The sequence below is a fragment of the Portunus trituberculatus genome, chromosome 36, assembly GCF_017591435.1.
Source record: "Portunus trituberculatus isolate SZX2019 chromosome 36, ASM1759143v1, whole genome shotgun sequence".
NCBI lineage: Eukaryota > Metazoa > Arthropoda > Malacostraca > Decapoda > Portunidae > Portunus > Portunus trituberculatus.
The window spans coordinates 6,188,715-6,207,854 of NC_059290.1; the positions used below are offsets into that span (position 1 = coordinate 6,188,715).

A 19,140-nucleotide genomic window follows, 5' to 3' on the forward strand; every position below is an offset into this window, starting at 1 on the left:
AGACTCCCCCACACAAAGGCCAGCATGTAAACAAAGACCTTATTTCAGCTTCCTCGCTTTACCCGAAAAATTCCTCTTGCAAAAACTTGAATTATATCACACTGAGTTGATTTCAAGTGGAAATGAGGGACTTGTGAGTCTGTTGTCAGCTGGATGGGGTGTTTTTTGTCGGCATCCCATTCTCATATTGATCGTGGCGGGCGCGGAGGCTGGCTTGGCCCGTCAGGTTATGGTTTTATGCGAGTGAGACGGCCCCAGTGATTGGCGGTCGGGGCGTTTTCTCTCTGTTAATGGCATACTCACTCCGAAAAGGTGCTGTTTTGTGGTATTCATTCGAGTCCACGCGTTATTTCTTGTCGTTGAGCAAACAGCCATAAAAATCTGAATAATCGTGTGCGGTGGAGGTGTGTGGAGCGGCGGCGGACATGCGTTAGTGGTGTAGTGAGGACAGTGGTGGAGGGCTGGTGCGCGCGACAGCGGGAGCCTCGCCTCCGTCAGTCGCTGCTGGCCTGTTGGCTGTGACGGTGGTGTGTGTGGTGCGCTCCTACTCACTCCTCCACTCGCGCTGGACTGACCCTGGTGCTGCTTGTGGCGCCACCGTGGTATACGGGCCGCTGCGGCTGTACCTGCTGCTGCTGAGTGTTTGTGTTGTGTGGTGGTGTGAAGTGATAGTGGCGGCCAGCATGGAAGATCAGTCGCGGGGCATGATGCACCCCACATCTCAAACGGGCATGCTCATGCCCCAGCACTATGGCATGGGCGGAGGCTCGGTGGATCCTGGCCAAGGCACTACCACGCCGGACAATGAAGGCCGCAAGCAGGACATTAACACCATCCTGGAGCAGATCATGAACATCACGGACCAGTCGCTAGATGAGGCACAGGCCAGGTGTGTACCCGCGCTTGTTATTTTGGGCTGCGGCGGCGCGGCAGCCAGGCGGCCACTGCCGTGTTGCCCTGCTGCCCTGCCGCCCTGCCCCGCGCCTCCCCGCCGCGCCGCCCGCGGAGGGTGGCACACGCTTGCGTTTAGCCAGAAACGGAGTAGGAAACTTAGGAACTCCAGCAGCTAGTGGGACCCCGGCGGTGTGTTTCCCGCTGGGGCGGTAGTGAAGGCCGTCGACTTACTTGGTGGCCCGGGTGGCCGCGGGGCCCTGCCGCGGGCCGGGGCCAGGCTGGGGCCGCGGGGGACCCAGGCACCCAGGAACACGTGAGGAGCTTTGTTATGCGGCAATGGCGGCGGTATCGATGTGCGGGCCGCCATGGCAGACCTTGACGGCGTGTGTATGTATGTGCGTGTGTGAATTCTGCCGCAAATGGCCGGCACACACACACACACACACACACACACACACACACACACACACACACACACACACACGGACAAAGCGACACGTCAAAAAAAAAAAAAATTATATAAAGTTAAACTGAACGGAAGATTGAGTTGAGCGTGACGGCCGTCGTATCGCGTAACGCAGTGACGGCGTGACGGGAGGCGGGTGGTTACGTCACGCCGGAACACTATGGGCTGCAGCACACGCTTGCAAGCTTGCAGGCACCGGCCGGAGCCTCACGCCGCCGCCGCCGCCAGTATAACACAAATGTTGCCGTACATTACGCTGCTAATCTAAATACATACGCTTGTTAAAATATTGCAGTAGACTTGTCTTGTTAGTAAAATGAACTGTATTTATTTATCATGAAAATACGCAGCGGTTGCCTTTGTTCGGAATAATCGCCGGGAAATAATACGCCGCGGGGCTCCGAGGTGTTGTCGTGACGCGGGCTCAGTGTTTACCGCAAATTTACAGTTGGTATAAATGAGGTGAATTTCCTGTCGGTGGCTCATCGGGAGGAGCCATCAAGTGTTCCCGCGGCCAGGGCGAGGAAGCCCGGCAGACGAGGAGGGAGGGACCATTGACAAAACACACCAAGGGACACGATCACTTCCCTGCGACTCCCGCGCGGATCCTGTCACCGTAAAAACGACAACAAAAAAGTGACACGAAATAAATTACGCGCAATACTAAAATAACACAATATTGTGCCGGGAAAAGTGAAAACCGAGGAAAAGAATTAAAGCGTATTTGATTTAAGTTTAGTAATATAACAAGTGAGTTATGGATGCGGGTTTTGTTTCATTACGCTGTTGGGAGTGAGGCGGCGGTGGCGGCAGCGGCGGCGGCAAACTGAGCGGCGGCCGGTGGTGAAAACTCTTGCCGGAAACCCCGCATAGAGGCGCTAACCCTGCTGTGTGTGTGAGTGTGTGCGTGTGTGTTTGTGTGGGGCCGTGCGTGCATACCAGAGAGGAATGCACGCACACATACACATAAGCACACGCACAAAATACAAACACACGAACGTACCCAGTGTTACCTGCGCGGCGATGAAAATGATATACCCAGGTGTCTTTATTTTCTTGAAGGTAGATTTACGAGGCGGGAGGACGAGACCGGGACGTGTGGTGAAGGTCGTGTCGCCTCGTCATTATTTACATCGCTGGCGGGGAGCAAACGTTCAGTGTAACTCTTGGTCTTGGCTTCCCTGAGGTGGCGAGCCCGCGCTGGAAATATTTGTGGGGCGCGAGTCACAGGCCAGATTACAGCTGTTGCCGGAATTTTTACGATAAACAGGTTTTCTCTCGTGGTTTCATTTATCATCGCAAGACCCGAGAGAGGAAGAAGCGTCAACACGTTCTGCTCTCCCTCAGTAATGACCCGGTGGTTGGAGGGAAGGATGAAGCATTTGCCAGATAGTCAGGGATTGTTCAAACTTACGCCCCTAACTTACTGATTCGAATTTACGCCTTCCTACCGATACTGTAAACACCACGTGACTTACGCGCCCTCGCCACACTGTAAATACAAGCTCGGGAAGGGTAATTGTGCTGAAAGTTGTATAGTTATCAGGGTATTATTATTATTTTTTTGTATTTACGTTTCTGAGTTGAGAAATCAGACTTATACCTTCCTCGCGATATTGCAGACCACATGATATTTCAACGTGGGGATGTAAATGTACGCTAGAAAAATACGTAGATGTGTTAGGAATGTTATAGTTAGCGGGGTAGTTTTTGGATGAGTTTGTGAAGTATGTAGTGGCGAGATAGCGGCGGTGAGCAGTGAGCAAGGCCCGGCGCCGCTGTGTGGAGTGCGTTCAGGTGAGACAGATGCCGCTCACCTGGCCAGCTCCTGACGGCGGTGCGGCAGGCGTGAAATTCGACGCAGGCACTCAGGGGAACACTCACGCTGCGATCATAATAACACTGGTAGTAGTCGCTGTAGTGACGATAATAATAATCTAAAAATCACAGAAGTATAACGTGAAATTTTGGGAGAAACTCACGTACCTAATATTTGCGATAACTCAATAAGCTGATTGCTTCAAATAACAACACTACTTGTAATAATAGTAATAGCAATACATTTTTCACCTCCCGCCGCATTTAACTGCCGCATCCATCACCACAAAACCGCAACCAAAGCACCGGGAGTCCTAACGGCGGCTCATGAAGGAGGCGGCGAAGGAGGGAGAGAGACACTGAGGCTTCAAATAACACCATATCGAGGGAGGGAGCTGGCGAAGGAGCGTAATGGGATGGTAATGGCTATGGGGAGGCTGTGGGGGGCGTAGAGGAGCGGGGGTATGGGGGGCGGTAGATGGAGTGGACATCGAGGTATATCCTGTGGCCTTGACAACTCACCAACCCGTTACCTGGCCACCGGAAGTAATTAGCAATGGCTCCAATAAAAAGATGAGGTAGAGACGAAGACCGAGAAACTAAGAGAGCGAGAGAGAGAGGGAGGAAAAAAATATGTAATCCAAATATAACTGGAGGAAAAGTATATAGTGGTGGAGGTGGAGGTAAAATTGGCTATCAGTGGAAATGAGGAGGAGTAACAAGATATATACATACACGCTACTAATGGGAATGTACGTGGTTCCTTGTTTTAAATTGACTGCGCCACTAAAAATACTCCAGCCTAGAATTTCCTGCATTACGACCGCGGCATTAAGAGCCATTTTACATCATTCCGCTGCCGTCCGTCGTACTTTGCCTGGCCTTAAACGCGCTACGCTCCGCCGCCGCAACTCCCTCCTTCTTCGGCATTACCTAACTACTTAAAACCACCGCCGCCGCCGCGCAGGTTAGTTCCAGCAGGTGTTATTGTGAGGCGTCGCTCCACTCTGTAATTCCGGAGAGGTTGGACTCACTAGCTGACGGTGCAGAGACAGAGAAAGAGAGGGAGAGGGAGAGAGTCGGAAAAAAGTTGAGAATGTAAAAAAAATCTGGTGCAAGTGTAATGTTCTTGTGTAGTGTGTCCAGGACTTCGACTCCCGCTGGCTGAGTGACCTTGAAGGATTCCGGAGGTGGTTTGAGCCGGACTCGATTCCCCATGTCCTACGTATCGGTAATCGGTGGTACTTTTTTTTTTATCGGGATACAAATTAGATACACAGCGGCCGGTGTCAGGATGCGCCTACTGCTGGGGCCAGGAATGGGGGCAGCAGGATAAGAAGTGTGTGTCCGTGTGTGCGTGTGTACCAGTGCTGGGAAGGTGAGGTTGTGTTTGGTGTGTGCTTGCGTGTAGGAGTGCTGGGAAGGCGAGTTCGTATCTGTCCGTGTGTGTGTGTGTGTGTGTTTTGTATGATTTGTTAGCCGCACGATCGCCTTGTTTAACACCGGACGCCGTTTTCTTCATGATAGCGTGATGCATGACCCGCCGCTCACCACGGACTCAACTCTCCCCAGCTCGCTTCCGTGCAGGCGTGGCGGGAACAGCAACACACCTCACTCACCACATCGCACTCCTGTCTTCATCGCCCTCCCTCACTCAACGCCTATCATGAGTCTTACAAAACCTAACGTCACCAAACTACCACACTCTTTCCTGCGGTCCTTGACGTTTTCCCTCATTCAAGTTGACTAATGAATTGATGCGCCGAGTCTTGATAACCTAACGTAAGCGCCACACTCTCACTCACACTGTCTTTACCTCTTTCCTCTGATGAAATGAGTCCTAAAACTAACCTAACAACCTAAAACACTCATTCTCACTGTTTTTACCGCTTTTCCTTATTGGTGTCCCCTGATAAAATGACAATCTTAAACTTAACTTACTCTAATCTAACCAACTTCAAACTAGCACACGACACACACTCGCACCTCATCAGGTCACCACCTTATCTCACTAAGTCCCGATGAATTGCGTCATGGCTTCTTCCTCCAGTCCCATACACGCGCCTCTCTGCCTCTCAACACACCATGCAAACCTCCAAAGACACCCTCCTCCCTCTCCCTGTCCTTCTTCGTCAGCGTATAACAGTGTAGCAGGCTGCCTCACACTGGCAATCGACTCTGATCAGGCGGAGTTAAGATTAAGGGCAAACTTTACGAAGGAAGTGATTGTGGTTTGTTTTCTCGACTTCTGGCCGCCTCTGTACCGCGGGGTTTAGTTTAATTCCTTCCCGGATATCACAAGAGGGTTATACGTTTCATATCCTGAGAGTGAACGGATTTATAAAGTATCTAATTCTCTGATCCGTTGGAGTTGTGTCTTTATTTACTCTCGCGACGGATGACTGCAAGAAGTTTGGTAATTGTCGGGTCTTGAGTGGGTGAAGGAAAGCGCCTGGTGTGTTTCAGTGGCGTGTGTTTCGTTGTTGGTGATCAACGCTTTGCACTTTACGACTACTTTAAATCATCTCAGGGGAATTAATTTGTGAAGCGTCAAAGTAAAGATGTCATAAAAAAAACTAGTGAGTGAGTGGTGGGATGTGGTCTTGAAATCTATAAAGTCCATTGAAATTCTCGTTTTTCGTCAGCGCTACATCCTGTTCTGATAATGCAGCGGCGAGGAATAATATTGTTACCGCTGTTAATATTGTTATAGTTAGTATTATCATTTTTTTCCTCCTTGCCTTTAGTAGATAAGATTATGGAAGGGCATTTTGGTCTGTTTTTACCTTCAGTACGATGATGATTGTGTTTTGCGGTTATTACACGAGGAATTTATAAAGTATTTGCATTATTTCTCAGGTTTTAGTACCAATATTTTTTTCTTTTGATTATCTCGGCGTTGATAATCTCACGCTTTGTAGCATCATGGGCATTATTATTAGTTTTACGTAATTTTAAACCACAGTAATGGCGCGAGTTTTGATTCTCCGTCAGCACAGGGATGCCTCGGCTTACTGCAGCTGAAATAAACAGGTTCAAGTCGCTCAGGTGAATAACAACACCCCTCAGGAGAACGTGAACTTGGATTGATGTTATTTTGTGTTTTCAGTAAGCAATAAGATCAGATATACAATAAAAAAAGTAGTCCAAAGAAATACTATTGGACAAAACAACTGGTGATTTTATGTATTTTTCTCAGTACTATTTGTAAGGAAAGTAAAATAGTGCATAGAAATATTATTACCAGTCAGGACGAGGGAAATGTATCAAGAAAGGAGAGATTGAACATAACTGAAGGAAAATGAACCAAGGTAATGAATGAAGAGGTAGAGACGCGTGTGTATGGCTGCAATGGTAAGGACTGCTAAGAATAACACTACAATTAAGGACAGGATATCAGGAGTAAGGACATGATGAGGAGAGGAAAAATAGAAAAAAAAAATGAATGATATGAGAGGAGGTAAATAGAGAGAATGATATGGTAAGGACAAAGAGAAATATTGTTGCCAAGAACTGAAATGAGGGATAAGGACATTTGAGGAGAGGAAAGAAAAAGTAGGGTTGAACGGAAAAAAAAAAATAAAGATATGAGAGGAGGTAGGTAGAAGAATAATATGATAAGAACGAGAAATATTACTGCCTAAACCGAAATGAAGAATAAGATCATGTGAAGAGAGAAAGATAAGGAAATCGGAATTGAACGAAAAAAAAAAAAGAAGATAAATTTGAGGAGGTAGGTAGAAGAATTGTATGGTGAAGTAAGGACAACGAGAAATATTACTACCAATAAGGACAGAAACATGAAAAGTAACAGAAACACATGGAAAGCAAGGAAAATTTATGAAAGGAAAGACAGGAAACCGGAGTTGAAGGGAGAGAATTAAAGATATAACATGAGGCAGGTAGTAAGAATAGTATGGTGAGGACAACGAGAAATATTGCTGCCAAGGACTGAAATGAAGAATAAGGACATTTGAGGAGAGGAGAGATAAGGAAGCTGGAGTTGAAGGAAATATTTAAAGTAGGAAGAAGAATCAGGCAGACTTACAGGAGTGAAATTAGTACATGAAGAGCGAGAAATATTACTGATTTTTCTTTTATATCAGAAGGACATTGACCTTTGATGATATAAGGTCTTGTCACGTGATCGTTGCCAAGTGTTATGAAGTCAGATCAGACCCTTATTCTGAAACACTGCTCTCTTATCATCGCTGCTTTCCAAAGGCTCCAGTTGATGATAGTCGTGGTTTTTAAGAGTAATTTTTATGTTTCTGGTAATAGATTGACAAGATTTCTAATTTATTAAAAGGAGAAGCTCATGAAAACTCGGCTAGTTGTCTCTGTGGCCTTGGAAGATTGTCGGAGTGAGAGGGGAAGGCGTTTCTGAATTCGGACCTCATTCTTTTGTTTGTTGTTGAGTGTCTTGGTAGGGTAACTCACTAAAAGACGGGAGTTGGCCCTTTTGGATCACCAGTTCGTCTTTGGTACGCTCCTGAACGAAAAATAGCAAGTAAAGGTGATTATGAACCAGGTCACGGCTCAAGTACTTTAGTTGGGTAGCTAGTAAACGAAAATGGGTGACTGGAACTTGCCTAGTATAGAAGTGGAGAATGCATGGACACTGATCATATACGTAGACACCATTTTTGCTCGAGTAAGTCCTTAAAAACTATAACAGTCCCACGCCCATTAGAAAGCAGGTGAGGAGCGTGGAGCGTGCTTGTTACCTGACTACCACACGCCCTTTGATGGAGCAGGAGGCAGGCTTGATAAGGAAAGCGAGACAGAGCAGGACATTACAAAAGCCATAGGAAGGTTGGGTTTTCAAGGTTTAGGAGCCCGGCACATGATGGTAGAGTAGTGATGATTTACCACTGATGGTAATGGCTTGGTAGCGAGCTTGGTTGATGTTCGGACTTCCTTTGTATTCCTTTGGTGTCACGCTAGGAAATGTAACAAGTAAGTAAATGTAAAATAATCACTGGGCCTTTTTTTCTTCTTTTGTTGCCCTTGACTGGTGCTTCTCCTACATAAAAAATAAATACAGAATAAAGGTAATACTGTTCTGCTACACTACATGGCGAGATAAACGTTGATTCATATATTTTTGTGTTGTGGAAAGGAGTAAGTACATTCATCCATATGCTATCATGAGCCCAGTAACACGTGGAAAAGAATGGTAATACCTTCTTTCTTGCTTCCTTCCTGGCCAATCCGAGCTTCTGTTTATGCTTGAATCACGAGTTCCTTAAATATACCGTCTTCAAACTATGCATTGGTATTCAAATTTTCCCAAACCTAATCGCACGTTTCTCTTCGTACAGGAAACACAAAAATGCCACCAATCAAAACAAGAAGACAGTATTAACCTTGTCTTGAGTCTGCTTTGAGTTGTCTTAAGCGCAGTCTGGGTAATGGAAGTATTGCACATGTCCTTAATTTAATCTGACCTTTTCTCTCTTTCAGGAAACACACGTTAAACTGTCATCGGATGAAGCCAGCTCTCTTCAGCGTCCTCTGTGAAATCAAGGAAAAAACAGGTACGTGACTCGCGCACATCTGAAGCACCTCTGCGCTTCATCTCCATCCACTGTTTTCAAAGGGCTTTTAAGGTTGTTTCTGTAATTCTAGTGACATGTTAACAAGTTTTCGGCATTATCAAGGGGACAAATACTCTTCAGAACTCGGCTAATCGTCTCTGATATTTGAAATTTGGTTGCGGTGAGAGAGGAAAGCGTCTCTAAGTATAGCGCTAAATCGTGTATGGCGGGAACTCTTACATTCACTCACTCACTCCTCGCCTCTTTCCTTCTGGGCTGAGCGAAGTAAGCGAAGATGATTTAGCAACGTGATGTGTGTCATATGTTAGAACAGATGACTCGCTTATATACTGATGAAAACAACTCTTAATTTTACTACAAGTGTGAAAATAACCGTTGATTTCTACTGCAATTGTGAAAAGAAGCTAAAATTGTTGTTTAATGATGTTCGTGGCTGTGGTGCTGTGGTGGATGTAGGTGGAGATATGATGTGGATAGAGATGGAATTCAGAAAGTTTAATACCCGTGTAGGTGGAAGTGGAGTTGTCAAATAGGTCTTGAAATCTTTCGGGTGGAGTGGGAATGCTAAATAGGTGGTTGTATGTGGAATATTTACCCATAAAGCTAGTGGAACGACGGTGGAATGGTGAAGTGTTGTAGGTTGTAGAGAGGAAATAAAGTGAAGGAAGTGGAGATGCATATAAGTAGATCCGTGTTGGGGTGTGGATAGGAAGGCAGTGCTGTGAAGTGGAGGGAGGGGGTGGAGGAGGTGGAGGTCTAGGAGGAAAACACGAGGAGCAGCGGAAGAAAGAATAGCAGTGATGATAATAATAATGATGATGGGAGGGGAAAAAATTAGTGTGGAGCTCTTGTGTTTAGTGAGTTTGCAGTTTTTCAGTTATTATTACTTTTTTTCCTTTGGGGTGTGTTGAGTAAGGTGTTGCGGTGGGGTTGTGGTGTTGTGTGGTGTTGCAGGGGGAGAATATCTAGTGTTTCTTACGTATTTGGTGTTGTATGTAGCCAGAATGTTTGTTTGAGTTACATATTTTAACGTTTCATATTCTCTCTCTCTCTCTCTCTCTCTCTCTCTCTCTCTCTCTCTCTCTCTCTCTCTCTCTCTCTCTCTCTCTCTCTCTCTCAGTCACTTTTTCCCCGTTTTATTGGTGTGCTTTCGTTTATTTTTCTCCGCTGAGTGAGTTTGTTCAATATTCCACTTCAAGCTTATGGTTGTGTCGTGTTGTTGCTGCGGACTCTGCGTTTGTTTACCTCTCCGCTGTGTTTGCTGTTTGTCGCCGCCAGATGAGGACTGTGCTGACGTGCCGTGATGTCCTCAGAGATTGTCAGTGCCGCGTGAAGCTTGGTAATGCCTTGTGACTATTCCAGTGTCCAGTGTGCAGGTTGTTTCTATGGTTGCTTAAGCTTACTTTCTTCCTTGTTACGGCTTAAGCGTGGTAGTTTTCATGCGTAGTCTGTCTAGGTAATGTGGTGTTTTAAGGTTAGTATATAAAGAGCTTGTTTTTTGTTGTTTCGTAAGCTTGTTCCTCTTGTTTAATTTTCGGGTATTTTTTTCTCTTCTTCTTCTTCTTCTTCTTCTTCTTCTTCTTCTTCTTCTTCTTCTTCGTGTCTGTAGTTTCATCTGTGTCTCGTAAAACTTTCAAATCAAACAAGTAAAGTAAAAAAACAAGCATAATTTTTGTCTGGAGCATTCCAAGGATTACCACGCAAAGGTTCAGAACTGTCTTGATTGATTTTATTTCTGCCCGTGATTGATTGTTTGTGAGTTACGGCTGCGAAGAAACGAGATAATTCACCAGCTCTTTGTACAGCGTAGCGGCAGTTCACGGAGCCACTAATGACTCTCCAGCACACAGGTAGAGTCACGCAGGTAGCCGCGGGTACAATGCGGCAGCCACTCCAATGCTCACCACAACACAAGCCGTTTTCTGTTCCCGGCCGCTGAATGAATGACCAAAACATATAAATCAATGTCTCGGCTTCGTATCCTCCCAAAAAACGCGTTCTTAAATCACACCTGAGCAGCGACGTACAGGTAACTAGTTTACGGAGCAGTGCGTTACCTGCCTTCCTGCCTGTCAGCTGTGGCGGCGGGACCACTTAGCGGGCGACAGCAGGTGTAACGCGGTGACGGGTGCGTAACGCGGTAACTCAGAGGATAGCATATGCCGTAGTAACGCTATCTCTCCTTACCTGAGGCCGTGACGCTGTGGTAACTCTGTGCATCCGTAACGCTTTGGTGTCTCAAAGCTGTATTTGCTGTATGGTAACTTGTAACACGGTGATAAGTAACGTCACAGTGCGGTAACTCCTGTGACAGTGGCGCCTTGAAACACAGTGATTTAGGACGTAACAGGGTCATAACTCTCAGCGCTGTGTTAACTTGGGTCATAACACAGTCGTAACTTACTTTGGTCATAACTCAAGTCATAACCTTCCTCGTCACATCACGCTGGTAACTCTCACATCGTCACTTAACACATTGGTGACGCGGCGGTAACTCCCAGTGCTGGTAACTCATCTCATGGTAACTCAAGCCAGAAGAATAGTAACCTTTCACTGTCACATCCTGGTAACACTCTCCTCACCACTCAGATCGCAGTAGCGGTAACATGGCAGTGAGTTACTGGTGTACTGATTCATAACACGACAATCTTACCATGCCACATCGCGCAGGTAGCAACTCTCGACAATGGAAGTAATGGCAAGGCAAGTGGTGACGCGGTGGTAGCTCCCTGGTAGGCCGATGGTAACCCACTCAGCACACCTCAAGTAACAGTAACCCTTCACATCACGCTGGTAACTTCCTCCCTTTAACGGTAACGCAATTGTGATGGTGACGTGGATGGGGGGTTAAGTTATCTGAGGGGACAATGGGCTCTAGGTGGTAGGCTGGAGGTTGGAGCAGCATTGTTTACGATAAATAAGTTTAACGAGAGACACAAGCCTCCTCAGATTACTCAGACAAATTATAGCGGATATTTATGTGTGTTTGACCGCTGCCAAGATAGACGGGCCGATCCCTCACTTAGAATTACTGTATAAAGTGATAACTGGCGTGTGTGTGTGTGTGTGTGTGTGTGTGTGTGTGTGTGTGTGTGTGTGTGTGTGTGTGTGTGTGTGTGTGTACGTTTGTCACATAGAGCGAGCAAGTTGAGGGAGAAATTGAAAGTATGGATAAAGAAACATGAAAAGATGGAATGCAAGAGAGAGAGAGAGAGAGAGAGATGATTTCTTGCCTAGCTATTCTTCTCTCTCTCTCTCTCTCTCTCTCTCTCTCTCTCTCTCATCCACCCATACACCCCAGCATCGGATCCCACGTAGTCTAAATCGGCTGTAGCATTAGTATCGGTGCGGAGGAAGACGTGATCCCATAACTCACTAATAATCGTGTCATAAGGAGGATTGACGCCCCTATCGCCTCGTCACAAGGGGTTCGATTCCGTAAAAGTGTGTTAATTCTTCCCGTGACCTTCGCTAGTAGTGGCGGCGGTTTGTGGTTTGCTTTCCTTATGTATTTTTACGATTTTGTTTTTTTCTTTTTTTTCTTTTCAATGTTTTTTTTTTAGTATTTTCCCATGTTTTCTTATTTGTTTTTATTGAGAAGTTTGTATTTTTCATGATCGTAATATTTTTTTCCGTCTATCTTATTAATTTCATTGGTAAGTTAGTTTTCTCATTAATTTTTCCATGCTTGCTGTTCATTTCTCAACGTATCCTAAATTTCGTTATACCAGCAACTCCGTACTTCGTTGTTATGTACCATACACTAACATCACCCTCACATCGAGTCTTCGTCCCAGTTTAAACACCAATGCGACAGTCAAGAGAAAAAAAAATATCAGGCAGAATTTATCGGTAGAGTTAGTGTTGTCAAAGCGGTGTTGCGGCGGAAGTTATCAAGCGCAGGTGTTGCCGGGACGTGATGTCGGTGTTGTGTTGTAAGAAATCAGTTGTTGTCTGAATTGTTGCGGTGAAGTGTTTGTGTATCGCCATGAGATATCATTGGTGACTGCAGGTAACTATCTCTCGCCTGTATATCGGCTTCAGATATTTAATAAAGTTAGTTAATATTTCAACACCTGTATGACGATTTTAACATCATTGTATCTGCCACATGTATTCAGTTAAGCTTACGGTAACACTCTAATACAAGTATAGCACTTTTAATACCTGCATATTGGTCTAAGGTATCTACAAATTCAACAAGTAACTTAGACAGCACACAAATACATGTACATCTTCCTCTCCACCACTCTCGTGTGTGTGTGTGTGTGTGTGTGTGTGTGTGTGTGTGTGTGTGTGTGTGTGTTCCTATCATCTTTCGCTTTTTGTTCTTTCTATCCTATCAATTTGAATTACCGGGAAAGCTACAGGTAACACGTACACACCTATGTACTGGCTTACAGGTAACACTAACACTTGTAAAGCATGCTACAGGTAACAGTGACGTATATAACCACAAGCAGGTAACACTAACCACTGTATATTAATCTGTAGGTAACACTGACACCTGTAAAGCGGCCTAGAGGTAACACACACCTGTATAACTTTGGACAGGTAACAGCATAATAAGAGAGAGAGAGAGAGAGAGAGAGAGAGAGAGAGAGATAATAAGGCTGCTAATTTCTCCACACCTCAACTCCCCATAAAAAGGGAAAAAAAAAATATATAAAAACACCGAATTAATTTTTTTCTACACTATCCACCAATAAGTAAGATAGAAAATGAAGTCAACCACACTGTAAAGGACCCCAAACAGACCATAGTATCGCCCTTAAGACCCGCAGTAAGCACACCTTGAAGTATCGGCGCAGTATCGGTAACATCCGCGAAAGTACTTGTCGAAAACCCGCTACTTTGTTCCCGCCGCCGCTATCTCCGCCGCCCGCCGCCGCCCGCCACCCCCGCCACCGCCGCTGCTTTCCTGCTCTCTCCCTGTTATATTGATTCGTGTAATTCTAATCGATATTAATATTTGCGTAATGAATGGGCTGTCACTTGATATTTTGTGATTTGTATTGGTCTGGGGAAATGAATATATTGGCATTAGTGTCGTGAAAAAGTGGTTCTGCAGTATTGTAATGATATATGTTAGGCTATTTGTACAGCCAGGCGCCGCCATCACGGTAGCGTTCATTAAACCTTTTCATTACTTCAAATTCACGCTGGTTATCTCTCTCTCTCTCTCTCTCTCTCTCTCTCTCTCTCTCTCTCTCTCTCTCTCTCTCTCTCTCTCTCTCTCTCTCTGTCTGTCTTTTCATTACTTCAAATTCACGCTGGTTCTCTCTCTCTCTCTCTCTCTCTCTCTCTCTCTCTCTCTCTCTCTCTCTCTCTCTCTGTGATTTTTTATGGTTTTTCTTGTTTTTGTGAATTATTTCAATATATTTTTCACGCGTTTTCTTATTTTGTTACTAATTTTGTCTTCTCATAATTTGAATCATTTTTTTTTTTTTTTCCCGAGCGGTTTTGTAACTCGTCCGTGTTTTGTGTTTGTTTGATTGGTTGATTTGTTTATCTGTTTATTTTTGTTGTTGTTGGGGAGAAGTGAAATTTTTGTGTTCCTGTTCATTTATTTTGTATATTTTCTTCAATTATCGGGATTTCCATGGACTCGATTTTATTCATTTATTTATTCATTTATTTATTTATCAGTTTATTTCTATTTTTCTTTTTTTTTTTTGTGTAGTTTTAGATTATTTTAATTGGATATATTTTTTGGACAACTTTTGAGATATACCAGCCTTCATTATTATTATTTTTATTATTATTATTATTATTATTATTATTATTATTATTATTATCTTCATTTCCGCATGAGATGACATTATTTTCCGTACTTTTTTCCTTTTTATTTGTTTATTTTTGTTTTTATATGTTCGTTTGTGCGTTAATTTCGTTAGACAAATTTTTTTATTATATTTCTAGAAGTATTTTATATTTTTTTATTTGCTTGCTTGTGTGAGTTTCCCGTTTTCTTTTCGGTCCGTTTATCGGCAGCGAAGAGAAAACGGAAAGCACTCGTTAGTAATCCCACGATGGCTTCAAAATTGTGCCTAGGCTTCAAATTATTACAGTCAACAAATTACACTTTCAAATCCATTACATATCTTTATTTATCGCCATCCTCCTCCTCCTCCTCCTCCTCCTTCTTCTTCTCCTCCTCCTCCTCCTCCTCCTCCTCCTCCTCCTCCTCCTCCTCCTCCTCCTCCTCCTATTTCCAAATTCAAGTTCGTGTTAATAAGATAGCAGCGGAGGCCTCGTGTCTGTCCGTCTGTCTGTCGCGGTAAGAGAGAGAGAGAGAGAGAGAGAGAGAGAGAGAGAGAGAGAGAGAGAGAGAGAGAGAGAGAGAGAGAGAGAGAGAGAGAGAGAGAGAGAGAGAGAGAGAGAGAGAGAGAGAGAGAGAGAGAGAGAGAGAGAGAGAGAGAGACAAGAAGGGAGAGTGCTAGGTGAGAGAGAGAGAGAGAGAGAGAGAGAGAGAGAGAGAGAGAGAGAGAGAGAGAGAGAGAGAGAGAGAGAGAGAGTAAAACGAACCGAGAGACAGAGAAGAGAGACTGGGAGCAGAAAGCAAGGAGAGAGAGAGAGAGAGAGAGAGAGAGAGAGAGAGAGAGAGAGAGAGAGAGAGAGAGAAGGGAGGGGGGAGGGTAGCAACATCGCACAGTAGGACAAGGAGACACGGAGATGCGAGGTACACTTGGCAACACTGTAAGGAGGGCTAAAATAGGCCTACAGCGGGGAGGGAGGAGAAAGAGGACGAGGAGGAGGAGGAGGAGTAAGAGTCGGGAGAGGAGGGAGAGGAGGAGACGGGCCAGCAAAGACTCTCACATCAATATCACAAGTTGTCGCTTCCTCTTATTCATTCCTCTCTTAAAAACGGCGATTTTTGTGTCCCCGCCGTCTTCCTGCCGCTGTGTCTTGCTATCAGCGGCGGGTGCGTGGCGGGCTGAGCGGCGGTGGGCGGCGGGGACGGCTGGGACCAGAAACACAGAGCCGAGATGCTGAACGTTGCTTCTTGAACTGAATGTTTCTGTGTTTGGAGGGACTGGGTAGGCGTATCGGAGCGTGTGCGGGCGTGGAGCTGTAAGAGTGAGGAGTAGCAGTGAAGTTAAGCGTGTGTTTGGATGTGTGGAGTGTGTGTAGAAATGATAAGGATGTGTGTGTTTTAATTAAGGATGTTTTGGAAGAGTGTGTGTATATGTGTATGACTTTAGAGTTAAGTTTAGCGTGTGTTTTGGAAGTGTGGCTTGTGGAGTGTGTGTGGAAATAATTATGATGTGAATGTGTGGGTATGGGTGTTTGGAAGAGCGTATATGTGTGGATATGGAACTGGTAAGAGCGTGTATGGGTGTATGAGTTTAAGTTATAGTGAAGTTTAGCGTGTGTTTTGAAAGTGTGGATTTTGTGGTGTAAGTAAATAATAAGTATGTGAATGTCTGGGTATGTGTGTATGGAAGAGCGTGCATGTCTGTCTGTGTTTAGGTAAGAGTGAAATTTAGAGTGAGATTTAGCGCGTGTTTGGAATCGCGTGCGTATGGAAATGATAAGATGTGTATATTTGGCTATGGGTGTTTGGAAGAGCATGTATGTATGTATGGATGTAGGTATGGCACAGTCGGGGACGGTAGAGGAGGAACAGATGAGGGGATAAGGCAACACACACACACACACACACACTTCAAGTTATCGGCGTGTAAAGTTGGTGTAGCAGAGCGGCGCGCATTGGATGAGAACCGATTTAACGCCACGTGCAAATGGATCGAATAACTAGTAAAAGTCGGTGTGCGTTGCGTAAATCGGGTGTCTGAGGGAAGGGACTACGGAAGCGTTATTTTTAGCCCCAAATATCGGCAGAGTGAGGCTATACAAGGGTGATTCAGCGGCCGGGAGACAGCGAAAGGTGTAGGGGGATCCGGTACAGGTGATATCAGTGTAACTTATCGATGTAACTTGAGATGGCTTCAGGTTACAGCGGCGGTGCACATGGGGTCAGTTGTCTACCGCCTCGCCGCTTCACCACCTCGCTGCTACTTGATATCGGGAGCGGCCAGCGATCGGAGGGTTATATAGGTAAAAAGAAAAAAAATTGAAGGTGAATCTAATGTGCGGTGAAGTGGGTGAGAGAGAGAGAGAGAGAGAGAGAGAGAGAGGTGATCAGTGGAAGTTTGGAAATCGGTGTGTCTTGTGTCGATCGGTACGCGTCAAGGTTACCGGGAAGGCCGCCGCTCCTATATCGGAATGGGAAATTTTTATCGGTTAGAGAGAGAGAGAGAGAGAGAGAGAGAGAGAGACGTGGAGGCGCTACAGAACGGCTATTTTTCTCGTAAGATTACAATTTTTTTTATATATTTCTTTCCTACCAGCGCTAAGATGAAGGAGATGAGATTAAACGGCGTGTGTGGGGGAATAAACAGTAGTAGTAGTAGTAGTAGTAGTAGTAGTAGTAGTAGTAGTAGTAGTAGTAGTAGGGTGGAAGGTAACGCAGTGGCAGTGGTGGTAGTGATGGTGGTGGTGGTGTGCTAGTAGCAGTAGTGGTCTCCCCGGTGGTGTTTGTTTCCCGGCCTTCATTAAGAGCGTCGGCGGGGCGGCAGGAACACCCCAAGGAGCGCATTCCCAGTTACATAAAGCCTCACGCCGCGGCCTCCCCGTCACTCCGTAAATCCACATTATGCTCATCCCGGCCCGCGTAGCTCAAGCCTGGGTCCTCGCGCTCCGCTTCTTACGAGGAAAAATGAATAATCAAAGAATTTATGATTTTACTTATGATTCCCCGGCAGTAAAGATGGAGGAATGTTTACAAGCTGGAGGGATGGCGGCGGTGAGCGGCGAGGCGGCGGCAGCGGTGGTAGTGGCGGGTGGTGATGGTGGTAGTGATGGTGGTGTGCACGGGCGGTACTGCTTCTCCTCACCACTGCTATCGCCCACCGCCACCGCCGCCACGCCACTCACGCTGATGCCTTCCATGCTAAGTTAATCGCGGGAGGAGCGTGTGAGTGCTGATGCTCCGCTGAGTCGCTGATTCGCGGTGCCTTGGCGGGAGGGTTGCCGCGGCCACCCGGCACTTATCTCTCCGCTGATGCCGCAATTTACTCCACACTGACGGCGTCCGACGGAGGATTGAACGCCCCTGGGACCGTGGCGGCTTCCCCAGGTCACGTCGCCGTGCTTACCCCTGCATCGCCGCCGCCTGGAGCCATGCAGAAGCGCGTTATGGAGGCATCACCGCCCGCAGTGAGGCCTGAGCGCCGCCATCACCGCCACTGCACTGATAACCACACCGCTAGTCTTGCACAGCCGCCCTGACCTACTCCCATTCCCGCCTGGTTCCTGCCGCCGCCACGAGCTTCTTACTGCAGGAGACACACCGCACCGCCGCTCCGCCACTCCAGCCCTAACCACAAGGCGCCCGCAACCACGCCGCCACCTCAGGCTTATGACAACGCCGCGGCTTCCCCTCCCCGCCCCACGTCAACGCCCTCAACGCCTTCCTCTCCTCTAACTGCCTTCCCGACGCCCCCTTTCCGTCCCGTAACATCACTAGTAACGCCCCCTTCCCCTTCAGGTATCACATAAACGATTCTTTTCAACCCTGTAAGAACCGCACTCGCTCCTCCACCGCTCCTTACCGCGTAACCACATAAATGCCCCTCCTTCCACTCCCACGACAACTCCTCCGGCACCTCCACCACCGCACCGCCCCATCCCTTCACTGCCACGCCGCTCACGACCACATCACGACCACATCACCTCATCGACGACCATTCTACCACCCTATATCTCACCCACAGTGCCTAACCCGCAACCTCGCCAGCGGAACCCACATCTTGGCACTGGCACTCCACTGGCACCCAAAATAACCTGAGAGAGAGAGAGAGAGAGAGAGAGAGAGAGAGAGAGAGAGAGAGAGAGAGAGAGAGAGGTGGTGGAGCTGGTGTTGTTTAGCGGCGGCAGAAAGACAAGATGGAGGCGATGAAGTGTGGTGGGGAAAATTTTGCTGCGTGAGAGGTTAGGAGTATCAGTTACACACACACACACACACACACACACACACACACACACACACACACACACACACACACACACACACACTTTGTTCCTTCTTTCGCATCGTTTGTTGATGTTTCCAGATCACATTTAATTTCCCCTCTTTTCAAGTAGCAATATTCCTCCTCCTCCTCCTCCTCCTCCTCCTCCTCCTCCTCCTCCTTATTCTTTCTACTCTTCTTGGTTACACTAGCTTCGTAATCTCTCTCTCTCTCTCTCTCTCTCTCTCTCTCTCTCTCTCTCTCTCTCTCTCTCTCTCTCTCTCTCTCTCTCTTGTGGTCTCTTTCAAGTTTTATGGGGCGGAGAATCTCAGGTGTGGGGAGGCAAGCACAACACCTGCGTTAGGACACACCTGTGCAGGAAGCA

General features: G+C 46.4%; 1 protein-coding gene across 8 annotated transcripts in view; it reads left to right on the top strand.

The window, feature by feature from the left end:
- The first annotated feature begins 258 nt into the window (after positions 1-258).
- Positions 259-19,140, top strand: part of LOC123513404 (homeobox protein extradenticle-like) — a 371,960-nt gene continuing 353,078 nt past the window's right edge. For 4 of the 8 annotated variants that reach the window (XM_045270553.1, XM_045270551.1, XM_045270549.1 and 1 more), the window contains exons 1-2: positions 269-889; positions 8,645-8,718. In XM_045270553.1, the coding sequence (XP_045126488.1) occupies positions 684-889; positions 8,645-8,718 (280 nt within the window). In that variant the 5' untranslated portion in view covers positions 269-683. Of the gene's footprint in view, positions 890-8,644; positions 8,719-19,140 lie in introns of all 8 variants that reach the window. The other 4 variants (XM_045270555.1, XM_045270556.1, XM_045270554.1 and 1 more) reach the window with 3 other exon arrangements.